Below are 14,369 nucleotides of genomic sequence, written 5' to 3'. Positions count from 1 at the left end.
AAATACGAAAGATAGGCTTTTTTCAGTTTTTTTTAAATTTGATAATAGATTATATTATAATAAAGTTATACGATACTTTAATGAGATGTGGCAATTGTTAATTATAATTACTTAAATTTTATTCCTAATTAATGATAAAAACATTTCTTGATCGTCAGAAAATTGACATTTTTACTTACCAACAAAATATTTACTTGGTCCATGGTATGGGATCCTAAAGTATGGTACTTATACCAATAAATTGGTACAACTAATATTGCTCAGAAGAGTTTATAAACTATACAAGGAAAGCAATCACGCATAGAACTCAACACGTAACCAACCCAAGAAAATCACGGACGTTTTTTAAAGCACGAAATTAACAATACCTAACCAAACCTAAAACTTGAAATCGTAAAAAAAAAAAAATTGGTACGATACGTACCAATTTTTACATTGGCTTAAGAATCTGATAAATGCTTTTAATCTCACTGTGTGAAAGTTTTAACAACTTAAAACTAAATCCACATATTATAAAAAATAAAAAAATCTGGTATTGACAAGTTTTCAAAACACTTTACTTATAATATGGAAGGCGGAAATACATGCCGAAACGCAAGAAGTTGTAAGTTGGTAGATGCTTGCGTCACATTTTTTTTTTTTACGTCTAGTTGATATCTTCGTTAATTTGACTGTTTTTTTATTTGAATTTCTTGCTATTCTTGTGTAGTTTATAAACCCGGCCTTAGCTGGGGCCCGGCATCGGATCACGATATTTGCCAATGGAACGTGAAAATAAATATGTGTGTGTGTATGGTAGTACCAGTGGCGTAGCTGAGGTGACTGGCGCCCCTGGCCAGACTTGAAAATGGCGCCCCCTTCTTGGATTAAAACAGTGGGGAGGGGGGAGCGTTCAGTAACCGCGAAGGGAAGCCTACAACTCACGTAGTTTCGGTTCCCTACCACGTTCGTGCAACTTCGGATTTCTCTCAAAAATTGAAATTAAAAAAAATCGAAGGGTTAGGTTAGTTTAGGTCAGTCACAACATGCTTCTTTTCATTGGAAACTTCTGATTTAGCGGCTTAAGTGGCGTTAAGGGGCCCGCCTACCTGGGCACACATACGGTGTGCAGAGCTTCAGGAAAAACAACGCGATTTCAAAACTACTCAAGATATCAGAGTGGGGCCTATTTACGAACAGCATTTAAGAGTTCGTTGAGGGCCGAAAAGTACTTTTAATTTCGGATTAAGTTTTTAAACTGTATTTTTAGAAGCGTTAAAATGCCTAAAACGCGTGTTTCCAGAGTAATTTTTAGGCATAAAACAATCAGTACAGATTCTTGAAAGCACTTAAGGGGCTTGCATAACACCTTTATCTTCATTTCTCCGCCATATAATGTTACGGTCACCGCTCAGATTCCACAGTTATCCTGTGCCGACGAGAAGACTGCGCGCCAGTCCAGAGGCGACACGGCGCTAGAAGCACCAGCGAGCGTCGCGCTTATCATCCCGCCTCACTAACACACATACACCCCTGACGAGGCGGGCCCCTTAATACCAAAACGCAAAACTTCGGAAATCTTCGGAAGTTCCTGCAGGGAACCGAAACTACGTGAGTTGTAGGCTTCCCCAGGCGCGCAACCCTACTTCTCCGGCGCCCCTGGCGGGCGGGGGCCATCCCTGCCACCCGCCTGCTACGCCGCTGGGTGGTACTCGAGATGACGTGTCGCGTGGCCGTCAAGATCCTGGAGAACGTGTCGGACAACGTGGAGGAGATCGAGGAGGAGTACCTGGTGCTGCGCGACCTCAGCCTGCACCCCAACCTGCCGGCCTTCCACGGTCTCTTCCTGCGGCGAGGGGCGTCGCGCGAGGAGGACCAGCTGTGGTTCGTCATGGAGGTCAGGCCATGGTCGTCTGTGGAGTCGGTTCACGGGCGACAGTTTAACGTGACGACGTCCAGGGCCGGTGCAAGGTAAATTGGCGCCCTAGGCGAAAAACCTTAATCTCTCTCTCTCTCTCTCTCTCTCTCTCTCTCTCCCCCCCCCCCCCCGGGCCAGACACACAAAAAAAAATTCCTTTGCTCAAAATACATCACGTAAGCCTAAGATTCTGTCAACAATCAAATGTAAACAGGCTTGTGTTTTTTTTTGTTTTTTTTTTTACTGTATTACTTATTACAAATCATAAACAGGTCACCGTGGACTTTAAATAATTACTTATATCAATATAAACATTCCAAACTGTTACAAAAATCCATTTTCATCTAGTTTCAATAATCGTTAAACATATTCCTCAGCTACTTGGCGCCCTAGGCGGTTGCCTGGTTCGCCTGTGTGGACGCGCCGGCCCTGGCTACGTCATGACAAAACATTGATGAAACGATTCCATACTTTTGTGAATAAAATTGAATCATTTTTATTGAATTATCACTATCTTGTATGGATTCAAAGAAGGAGTGAAATGAAATCTACAATTTAATTGATAAAATTTACTTTTATTTGCGCTCATTAATTCAAATATGTTCATTACTTTAACGAACAGATTATTTTAACTATAACTTTTGTACGTGTTTGCTATTTAACTTCTTCCAATCTGTGTTATTCTGTTAAGGATGGGACGATGATAGGAAAAGTAGGAAACGAATGGGAGTGTTTCAAGTTTAATGTGCCTCGAAAAAGTCAAATCGATGGTTGTTCCGATCGAGTGGAAGAGAGATAGATGCGGCGCAAGCGTACAATGAGCGTAACGGGACAATGTGCGTAACGGGACAATTTTTCGTGCGTGCAGCCGGCGTTCATTGATTTATTAGACGTCACGTCAAAAATTATATATAAAAACATCCGTGGGGAACCTCAGCCAGCACTACACTGGGGTTATAAAAACCTTTTGTCACGTTGTATGCATCAAAAAATCATTTAATATATGTACTGGTAGAGCCTTATAAAATACTGAAATTTGGGCAGAGGAAAAAGGGGGACATATGCACTAAGAGTATATAATAAAACCTAAAAAACCAATGAAGGTCGTTGCTTTTTTCAGATACATGAAATCCTTTAGAACGTTATAAAATTATATATATAAAAATTATGACAAATAAATAAAGGTACGACAGAAAAACAAGCGATTTTTTCGATATTAAGAATAAATGACTTAATAATTAGATAGTCCAGATATTGTACCTAGAATATGATTTCCTCCGAGTGTCTGACGTGGTTCCGGGACCCCCGTGTGTTCCACAGCTGTGCACCGGGGGTTCAGTCACGGACCTGGTGCAGGGACTCAAAAAGAGGGGCGCACGGTTGTCCGAGGACCACATCGCCTACATCCTGAGGGAGACCGTTGAAGTGAGTACCTTACCGCGCGTCGCCCTTCTGGGCGAGACCTCGGCCCTGTCACAGTCGAATATACTTGCCTTCCAGTGTTCCCCGTCATCGTGCCGCACTATCAGAGTTTATACTTTCTGTCTGAGTTATATCTCATACTGTTCCACTTTTCATCTCGTCTTGAAACAGCGGCGGATCCAAGGGGGGGCACCTGGGGCAAGTGCCCCCCCCCCTCCCCCCTCCCCACCGAAAAACCAGTTGTCTGCTGCATTTATATTGCCGACAAAAAATGATTGTTTCTGAAACTAGTAAAATATTTAAAATATAATTAATGAATTTCTTGTAGAATCATAAAATCTGGTGGTTGGATGCAGGGGCGCAACAACTAAATTTCCAAAAGGGGGGGGGGGGGGGGGCAATATACATTTTTATAAAGAATCATCGATCCCCCTATTGAAGTGGGGGGCTCCCCCGGGAAAATTTGTATTTCAAGGTGGAAAATGGTGCTATTTAAGCAGTTTTATAATCTAAAAATTGATTGCACAGCACTTTCTTTGCCCCCGTTTGCCCCCATTTCAAGGTTTCAGAGAAGGGGGGGGGGGCAAAATACCCTTGCCCCCCCCCCCTGTTTTTGCGCCCCTGGTTGGATGTTACGTGTAGTGTGAGTAGATTAAATACAATATTTAGTAATTTTAAGACATATCCGCCACTGTTTTGAAATTAGATCATGCATCACTTTGTTGGATGAATTTTTTTTTAAAATTGTTGTTTTCTGAGCATTTTTAAACGTATAATACCTGTAACATAATAATATAAATGTTATAATTTTTTTTTGTAAAGTTATAGACACGTAATTAGCTTTTTGCACAAAAAAATTATTTCGCACACATTCATACTAACAATATTTTTTCGTGATTTCATCTAGATAACCTATTGTGTTCTTCGCCATTTTAAGGATTCGTTGTCACGGAAACGGGCATCATTTCCGTTTTCGTTAGGCGCGATTTTGATTGGCTGATCGCATGCAACATCCAACATATTTTACAAGCCGTCTTATATGCAAAATATTTGATTGGAACTCAAGTCATTCAACTTGTCTAACAAGCATGGTTGCCCCAGTGACACAACATATTGGAAGGTGTTGGTAGTGAAAGTTTGACAGTGTGACAAGGGCCTAGGCCACTTAACACACGGGCGACTTTCTGTCGCAGCGACTGAGCAACAGAAAGTCGCAGCTTCAGGCGACAGTCGCTTGACCTTGCACACGAGCGTCTTTTCTGTCGCAGCATCAGGATTGATTTCGTAGAGTTGGCAAGCCTTTCTGTACCTACTCCTTGTTCGAAACGTACGTGCTAAAAGAAGAAAAATAAAGATTATTGCAATGGTTGATCCGCTAGTAAGTCAGCGACTTATTAAAACGTCTGATGAATATTTTTTTTTTTACTTTCTCTTTCTTATGTTGTACACCCAGGTTATTCCCGTTTGTGATATCACTCTTACGTATATCTGCCCACAAATTCATTTTCAAATTACTGTCATTTTTTTTTTTTTAATCCACAGTTATAAAGTTCCTCTGAAAGTAACAGTTGCGATTCTACCTTCATTGTTGAAAGCCGTGTCGATGCACTACGAGGCACGAACACCCTCTTCTGGCATGTCGGTACTGACGCGGCAGTCGCTGCTACAGTTACGTCGCCCGTGTGGAGGGACAGGTCTGAACACGCCTGTTTCATTGTCTTTGGCGATATTTTAATATTTCTGGAGGATCAAATGCTACAAATTTGAAATAGGTCTTCCCACTATTTTTTTTCTTGTGTGCAGATATGGTCATGGATTTTGTGCTGTATAACCTCTGATTTCACGCAAATAAAATATTTCGTAAGTTGCCTATGCAAACACGCCGTCACACACGGACAAATAGGCTCGTCACTTAATTAAACACGCTCTAACACAACAAAAAATCACCGTCTCATAATACTTCACCACTAGCCAATCTACGCATGAATCGTAACTGAATGCATTCGTTATGTATGGTCCACGCATTAAACCTTAATGGCAAATTGAATATAATTGTGTGTCGAGTAGAAATTTTACGGAATAATGATCCATACTTCAGGAAAACGTAGCAACCAACATGTGTTTATGAGCAGCGCACACGCCACAAACATGGCGGCCAACTTTTCGACTGTCTGCTGTCGAGTTCGCCAAGATCAAAGAAACCGCGCCTCTATTTCGTCTCTGGTTCACTTATATACTCTGTGATTGTGTGGACGGGGCGACTCGCGACAGGAATGGAACCAGGTGTGACTTTTTTTTCATCGCGGCAATAAATAAAAAAAAAGTCGCTCGTGTGCACGTATCAGTTAGAAAGCATTGGCTACATCAAGAACGACTTTTAAAGTTGCTGCGACAAGAGCGACAAAAAGTCGCCCGTGTGAAAGCCCGTAAGCACCACTGACTGTTACTACTGGGAAACCTAAGATGTACATCAAGTTCTGTCCCTGCCCGAATATTCACCTTCGGCCAACCTCGGGATTTGTTTTATTTTTGCGCAGGAAAAATGAATTCAAATATTAAAAGTGGTCGGTTAGTTAGGTTAGTATAGCTACATTAAAATAAACAGAGAAATATAAATATATATAAAATAAACCCGAGGTTGGCCGAGGGTTAATATTCGGGCGTGTTCGGGCAGGGACAGAACTTGATGTACATCTTAGGTTTCCCGTTACTACTGCGTGACAGCGCCACGAGGAAAGGCACAGCGAACTAAAACAAGCCGTTTAGACACCGCCGCATCGTCCCGAGCAAAACAAGAACACTTTGACAGCAGGCGACGAGTTTCTTTCTTTCTTGCGGCGCCTCAGACAGTATATTGCAGTTTGGAACATGGCTTCACATAATTAGCATGTAATCCAGACCCCCCACATCATCCTGTGGGCCCCGTTGCTAGAAGTCATGATGCCCCCCCCCCCCCCCTTTTTTTTTTCTAACAGAGATAAAAAAAAATGTTTTCTTTTATTTTATGTATACTTATTGTTTTAGTTTTTTTAAAACATTTTCACAATTATTTTTAAAACACATTAAACTAGTTTTAAGTCAGTGTTTCGATTGTCAACGTAAATTGATTTTGAATAATGGCAAATAAATGAGTGTAAGTGTTCTGCACTGTCAACATGGTGTCACGTCAATTGGTGGTGGTTTTGTTACTCACAGTTGTAGATTCAGACACGTTCTGTACGCACAGCATATTCCGAATAATATTTACTCTGGTGTAATATTTCATCGGTAACTAAATTTAGGCCTTACTGTTTAATTGTTTTCTATGATTCATTTAAAATTGTCTCCTTTTTTGTTTTAAGTTTTTTTTTCTTTCCTTCGCAGGGCCCCTAGACCCATGGGCCCCGTTGCCATAGCAACGGTAGCACCGGCCATGTGGGGGCCCGGGTGTAATCACGCAGACATGACCACGAGCTCGTTTCTTGGTTTGTTCTCCCCCTGCAGGCGCTGATCTACCTGCACGCCAACCACTGCATCCACAGGGACGTGAAGGGCCACAACATCCTGCTGACGGAGGGCGCCGACGTGAAGCTCGTGGACTTCGGCGTGTCGTCGCACCTGTGCGCGACGCTGGGTCGCCGCAACACGTCCGTGGGCACCCCCTACTGGATGGCTCCCGAGGTGCGCGCTCCTCTAGTTCCTCTGCGCGCCGCACCGCGGCGCCACTGTCCGCGTCGCAGGCGAACACGGATCTCCTGGAACATTTTCACTATCGCGGCTGCCGCCCACACACAATTCCGGAAGCCTACAACTCACGTAGTTTCGGTTCCCTACCACGTTCGTGCAACTTCAGTTTTCTCTCAAAAATTGAAATTAAAAAAATCGAAGGGTTAGGTTAGGTTAGGTCAGTCGCAACATGCTTGTTTTCATTGGAAACTTCTGATTTAGCGGCTGAAGTGGCGTTAATACCAAAACGCAAAACTTCGGAAATTTTCGGAAATTCTTTGCAGGGAACCGAAACTACGTGAGTTGTAGGCTTCCCACACAATTCACGTAACAAATGGCAACCAACGAAATATAAATAAAGTACATTGAAAAAAAATACATATTGAGCTCCGAGAACATAACACAATCAGGATAAACAAAAAAATAAAACAATAAAAATAAACAACACATTATTGTTAGACCTCTAGATATGCCTGTGCTTGAAACGATTTTTAGCGGTTTTTGAAATATAAACAAACATGGCTGCCATCGCAGCTAGGGTTACCAGACGTCCGGCAAAAGGAGGACATGTCCTCCTTTTTATGTATTTTTTTGCGTCCGGCCGGATTTTCCTTAATGCTCCAAAATGTCCGGCTTTTTTATAAAGTGAGATAATTCCTGCAGTTACACTCTGAGTAAAGCGCGCGGTGCGCACTAATGCGCTGTCCACAGAGTCACCCCACTAGTAAGTAGTTCTATGACAGCTTGACAGGTACAGCCCCAGTCTTCCGCCATCAACGACCAACAGCAGACGCATCAGCACTCCGGGGACCTCACGGCTTGTATTCTCTGCCAAGTAATTCTGTTAACTTTAATTTCGTCTCAATCACTTTCTTTTAGTCCTCGGAGCTACTCTCGGTCGGGGGACTGTTTCATTAATTAGTTTACGACCAGTCTCGGTCTTTTTCCTCGTATTACGTAATTATAATGTGACCACGTGGTGGCTCATCACCTATAAACCGACTCGTGCCGCGGGCGTTTTGTATAGTTTCAACCGTGTACGTGTGAGCGGAATTAGCGGAATAAATCAGGTGTGTGAATTTCACGTATTATTCTTTTATTTTCTATCTGTGTGACCACGTGGAGAGTGACGGCGTGTGGGACGCCTGAGAGCCCAATTCGTAGGGAAAAGCGTGCCCGACGCTGAGAGCGGGCAGGAATTAGTGCTAGATGTTTTCAAGGGGGAATATCACATCTCACATGGGCGACGGCACGCCCTGAGTTAGGAGTCTCACCGGGTCCACGTGCCGCACCACGTGGTGGCGCCCACTAACAATCCACCGTAAAGCCGACCGATCGAACCCCCCGCGTCAAATTGTATTTAATATTAATGTACTAACGGTAGGTTCAGCACTTCCTGCGGCCATGACACCCGGGGCCCAGGCAGTCTCTTCCGTTCGCAGTGCGGGGTAGGACGCATCTCAGCACCTCGACGACTTCAACTTTTGCTTGTAGGTAACCGATCCGTTAACATCGCCGCCGTAACTATTTTTTAAACCTTTTTTAATCAACCTTCAAGGCCTACCCTGGCGGCAGACTGTTTAACTTAATTAATTAAAGCTCCCCGGAGCGTTTTAGATTAATCGCGTACTTATACTTTCGGAGCCGGGCCACGTGGTGTCCTGGTCAGCAAGAAACCTGGACTATGTGCTGTTTTCTGTGTGCATCTTGAGTGTACGTGTCGGCGCCAATAAAGCTCAATATTCAGTAGACTCGTTGCACTTAATTCTCGACCACGAGTTTCCCAGCACAGAGACGGAGGTGTGTGGGGCGCAAGACCCCACGAGCAGTAACATAGCGTGCCCGCCGCTGAGAGCGGGCCGGTGAGTGCTAGTGGGGGCAAGTCGAGCCTAGCTCCACATGGGTCACGTCACGGCCCTGGGACAGAGTCGGTAGCCGGGTCCACGTGGTGGCGCCCAAGGTATAAACATACTCCGATTCGAAAACCCTCCTCACGACAATGTTAACGTTCCATTTATCTGTTATCATTTAATAAATTAATTTTTTTTTGTTTGTTACCTTTGTCTATCTTTGAAAACCTAACTGATAAGGATTTAAAGATATGCACCAGACAATGAGACAAACACTCGACAATGTTATGGCTGAAGGGTCATTCCGTTCGGCCTCTCTACGTAAACCGGGTTCAAGGTTGTGAATTGTGTTTTATTTTTAACAACAATGCTCTCTTAAATTTGTGGTCACTTCAGTTATCTCATTTCAAACTGTCCCGAGACAGTACGATAGAGATTTTTTTATTATAAAACTCAAAGATGCTTGTTCTATAAAAATATTTTTAAAAATTAAAAATACATAGTGGAAAAATTTTGGCAAACTAAAACCTGTAAATCATTTTAGACCACCACCATAACCATAACTATTAATTTTTATGTAGCCATATCATGCTGCAGTAGAACAGATCAAAAATATTTTAATGTTTAACGGTTTAGCCTATTGTTTATTATTCCAGAATTTTATACAATGATAGTGATTATAGTATTTTACATAAGCCTAGCTTGATGCTGTCATACTACTCAATTAATCCTCAATTTTTTAAAGTGTTTTTTAAGTAGCTGCATTCAAATCAATGGCCTAACATGATATTTTTTAATGGGTAGGCGAAGGACCATTAACAAGTGATGCACAGTGTCTTATCATTCAGGGTGAATGGTAGAAATATTAGAATATTCAGGATAAGATACATTTCTGGGAAAATCAGGAAACAGTCAGGGGAAATAAACACTAAGCCCGGTTCTGAGACCACCCCCGCCAGCACTCAGAAGGTAGCTGTTGCAGTGATCCTAGTAGTTATTTTATTAATGGCTTGTGTACAGCTTTTTGAAGTTATAACATTTTTATAGTTCTTTAGCTAGGTGTAAATTGGATCCCTTAATTTTTTCCAGATCTCATAGACCTGTAGCAATTTTCTTGTTATGGTAATTACACACTATCACTTCAGTCCTCTTCCTTGTTTCCCTTGACATAGGTACTTCAAAGTTAACAAAACACACACACTTGGTGCAGAACAGACTACAAAATTTATTCCTGCCAAATTTTATAGTCTGCATTGCTTGTTACCAATTACATCAACACTGTGCACCCAAAATTAATATATTGATTTCATCAAATTTACAATTCATTATCAAAGACAAGTGTTTGAAGTGTTATTTTTATAAAATATATTTTATAATACTTACTTCACCAAAATAGTGGTATAATTTATATGCTGAATTTTACAATAAAATAAATTTTAATATTGGTCAAAAATAAATACATTCAGAATAAAAATATGAGCATTAGTGGTTTCAAATGATTCAATAAGAGATGCATAACAACACACATTAAATTAAATTTTCTGATCCATGTACTTTGGTTAAATTTTATGTACAGAATAAACAACACTCCTTGAATTTCAAAGATTAAAAGTTTAAGTATTGGTTAAATGCTACTTAATTCTAGGGGTGTGCGGGTACCCGAAATGTTCGATTTCGGTTCGATTCCATGAATACCCGAACTCGCCCCGATTAATTTTAATAGATTCAAAATGCATCGAGTCCAAACAATAAAAATAAGAATAAAAAATAAAAAAAATAGAGGTCTGCGAGTACTCGAAAATTGAGTTCGAGCTGAGTACTTACCTCAAGCTCGAGCTCGGCTCGAAAAAAATGTTAGGCTCGAAAATTTCGAGCTTCAACATCAGCATGTTATTTGGCCGGAAAGCATTGTGAATTGTGACGGTGTTTTACTATTTACGGGAGAAAGCATTGTGACGGTGTTTTACTATTTACGGGAAAAAATACATTAAAACTCGCTTACGAGGTCCCGCATGGTAGGTTTTTCCGTATAAAGCGTTTAATTTGTCCGGGGTCTCATCATTTACGCCATTAAATGTGTGATATAAAGTCCAGTTTAAAATTTTTCTGAAAGTTCCTGTCTTATATAGTAATATCAAGACATATTAAAATTAAAGAAAAAAAGGATGTTAAATTTTGATATGTACGGTTGGCACATGTTGCTAAGAAATAATGTGATCTGAAAGAATGCAGTACTACTACGAAAAGTGAAAAGGGTACTCGTGGATTTTTAGGTTATGACAGTCTCTTTCGTTTTTCAGTAATATCTGCCGAAAATTAACAAGCATATCGGAAGTCGGCAGAAATGTAGATTCAACTAAATATTGGAAAAATCGGCTTCTTCAGTACAGCTCTACATTTGAAGACATGAGGAAACATATTTCAGACTTCAGGATATTGAAAAAGACTTTAATTTCCATGTGTAGGTTTATTGTATATTTTTTTTGCATGTGTAAATTGAATTAAGTAAAATGCTTCTATTTTTATTACTTTCAATTTATTAAACTTTAATGACAAGTTACAGATATATGACACTAATTATGAGGTTAAGAGTGCGCGATACATGTGGTTCCGAGCAGCAAAATCGACGTTCGCGGCGGAGCAGATTCTGTAAATGCCATGACATAAAATGGATTTTGGTAAAATATTATTTACAGAGTAAGGATGGATCATAAAAATGTTATTACTCGAAATTTCGGTATGAGTCTTATTTTATTAACTAATTATTCCTAAAAACGGCGAAGTTTAGTAGACGAATGCTAGTATAATTTGATTGGAAATGGGAAACAAAATAAAAATATTTTACAACACATATGTGTGCATGAGTTAGAAACAGCAGGATGCATTTAGAAGCAATACCAGCTGAAAAATCTGTTCCGCCGTAACCTTTGTAATCGGCAGACGAAGAACGAATTTTACAAATCGTAGTTCACGCGTCCACACACAGATGTCGGGCACCCCGCACGCAGAGGTTCATTGCAGTAACACATAACATGTCGCACATGTCGGAGGTCGTCACTACTTGTTTTTTTGTATCGCGCTACCACGAAGCCTCATTTTTAAATTGAAATAGGTGGGAAACGCTGCAATTGGTGGCAATAAGACGCGTTTTAAAAATAATAGTGACAAAGGAAACCTGCTTCTTTCTGCAAAGCGGAAAAATAAAAGTTAGGTAACTTATTTTTAAATTGATGATATTAGTTTGTTTTTGATTGCAAAATCTTTAAAACGATTGCATAACACTTTCCATGTATCTGAATATTTCAAATAACAGCAGCGCAGAGACTGTAGCATCCGAGACCGGCCGCAGCGTGGGAAGATAGCGCGGGAAAGGGCGGGCGGCGCCGGGCTGGCGAAGCCAGTGCGCATTCCACGTTCACACTAGAGGTGTAAAAGTAACCAAAAAAAGCGTACCCGTATGTATTCGTTACTATAACAATCAGTACTCGTTACTATCGTATCGTTACTCGTTACTTCTGATACCGCATAACATGCAACGAATCAAGTCGTATTGCGTACGCGTACAGTATGACGTCGCGTAAATAATAATAAATAGAATATATACAATTAACAATATTTGATAATTAACAGTTTTTGTTAACCAAGAAACAATTAAATCTCATTAGAGCGGCTTTATTATATTATCGCTTTTAAGATAATAAAAAAACGTGAAAATTCGCGATAATAAAAAACAAAAACATACATATTTCTAATTTGTGAAAAATACTTTCTTACGTTGTTTCTGTTCCAATCTCAAACTTTGTCTACACACACAATACCTTTAATAAACAGTAAAAAACTTGGACGACGAATTTCCAAATTATACTTTACTTAATAAACAACCATCGTACTTTGTAACGTAAATTCATCGAATATGCGCGCGCATGCGTGAAACATGCGAAAAATGCGAGTAACGAAATGTGTGTAACGTTTCGTTACTCGTATATAGACGGCGCACCCGTTACTCAGTAACGAATACATACGGTTTGCTACAGCTCTAGTTCACATGCTACGGCCGGAGGTTTTTTCCCGCTCGTTGCAGTAATAGTCGTTAATATTTAATTATATGTTGTTCATAACGACAAAATACACACAAGTAATACCAAATATATTTAGTTCGAAAAGTTAAAGAAATTAAATGGTGTGAAAAGGAGGGGGGGGGGGGGGGGGCAAATGGGCCAGCCCCGATTTTACAAAGGCAGCGATTTTACGAATGCCATCCTTGGAACCGTGAGCCAAGGGCGCCCATACCCATGAGCAGGGTAGGGCTGTGGCCGCCTCCCCCAGCTTTCAGGAAGAGGAAAAAATGTATGGGTTTTTGAGGATTTTTGGCAAATTGTAATTTTTGACACTTTTTGTCAATTTTTGAAGGTCTGCCCCCTCCCCTTACAAACTATTTTATAGTCTGGCCCCCCTTACAAACTGCTATATGGGCGCCCTTGCCGTGAGCATACATAAAATCGTAGTTCTAGTATTATTAAAATGTGGAAACTAACAAATTCTAGTGTTGTCACAAAAAACGAACTTGAACCCAAATTTGTTGACACAAACTTGAACCGAACTATTTTAAAGTTCGGTTCGAGTTCGAAATTTCGAACGTTCGTACAGCCTAATGCAATACTACTCTTCAAATGTCACACGTGAATGGAAACTTATCAAATAAGCGTAGCATAGCAATTATATATCGCATCTATTAAAAACATTAGTTTAAAGAATTTAAAACATTTATCCAGGTCTCTTTTTGGTCATTACATATTTGGGATTGCTACATCTGGACACACATTAATGTTAATTGTTGCTGACATCACATAACACAGTATAAACAAATACTAAACGTCCAAAATATAGGTATACGCCACAACTGCATTTCTAGTTCACTATCTAGCACTAGCTGCCGGCCGAGGTCGACGTGCGACCTGAAAGATAAGGTGTAGCGCTGTAAGCAAATACCGTGTCTACCATAAAATGCAAGTGAATGGGTGTTATGGGTTTGACAGAGGGGAAAATGAATGTACGGGGGAGGAGTACAGTTTAATAGAATATTATAATTACATCGTAAAATGTTATTGGTCCCGAAATGTTTGTATCAGTACGCAGTGTAACATAGTTACACTTATTTGTAAGTGAGGAGTATTTCAAACTTTTGGGCACGGTAAACGAATCTTACGAGATGCTATAGCTTCAATTATTTAATGTGTACTACTTTTGGTGGTGAAGCCTTTTTGTACCCTTGTTCTGTTTTGTGCGAATACATTACAATAATCGTAATTTTCACCGAGACTGATACTGGAGAACATTGTAAAAAATCTCACGTGTCTAAAAATTTCATAAATACGCATGAACAGATGAATAGAAAACAAATTGCAATGACTACTAAAGTACTATTCCAGCTTCTTTAACAATTAATCGTTAATTTGTGGTATCATATGTGGTTTTCTACAAAGATTATGCTTCAT

General features: G+C 40.4%; 1 protein-coding gene across 2 annotated transcripts; it reads left to right on the top strand.

Moving 5' to 3' along the window:
- The first annotated feature begins 969 nt into the window (after positions 1-969).
- LOC134539942 (mitogen-activated protein kinase kinase kinase kinase 4-like) lies at positions 970-9,239 on the top strand. 2 transcript variants are annotated; one of them, XM_063382314.1, is made up of 4 exons: positions 970-1,013; positions 1,602-1,876; positions 3,218-3,322; positions 6,803-9,239. In XM_063382314.1, the coding sequence occupies exons 2-4, from the start codon at positions 1,697-1,699 to the stop codon at positions 7,190-7,192; spliced, it is 675 nt and encodes a 224-aa protein (XP_063238384.1). In that variant the 5' UTR covers positions 970-1,013; positions 1,602-1,696; the 3' UTR covers positions 7,193-9,239. The 2 variants fall into 2 exon arrangements, with proteins under 2 accessions (XP_063238384.1, XP_063238383.1); XM_063382313.1 differs by lacking the exon at positions 970-1,013 and having other exon boundaries at positions 1,427-1,876.
- Positions 9,240-14,369: the final 5,130 nt, after the last annotated feature.

Source organism: Bacillus rossius, chromosome 16 (genome assembly GCF_032445375.1).
Source record: "Bacillus rossius redtenbacheri isolate Brsri chromosome 16, Brsri_v3, whole genome shotgun sequence".
Classification (NCBI taxonomy): Eukaryota; Metazoa; Arthropoda; class Insecta; order Phasmatodea; family Bacillidae; genus Bacillus; species Bacillus rossius.
Note: the sequence above shows the minus strand (reverse complement) of the source record. Positions and strands in the feature narration are given on the sequence as shown.

Coding starts and splice junctions, on each gene's coding strand:
- LOC134539942 (XM_063382314.1), top strand. CDS start 1,697: ATGACGTGTCGCGTGGCCGTCAAGATCCTGGAGAACGTGTCGGACAAC. Junction 1,877..3,217: donor AGCTGTGGTTCGTCATGGAG/GTCAGGCCATGG, acceptor TGTGTTCCACAG/CTGTGCACCGGGGGTTCAGT. Junction 3,323..6,802: donor TCCTGAGGGAGACCGTTGAA/GTGAGTACCTTA, acceptor CTCCCCCTGCAG/GCGCTGATCTACCTGCACGC.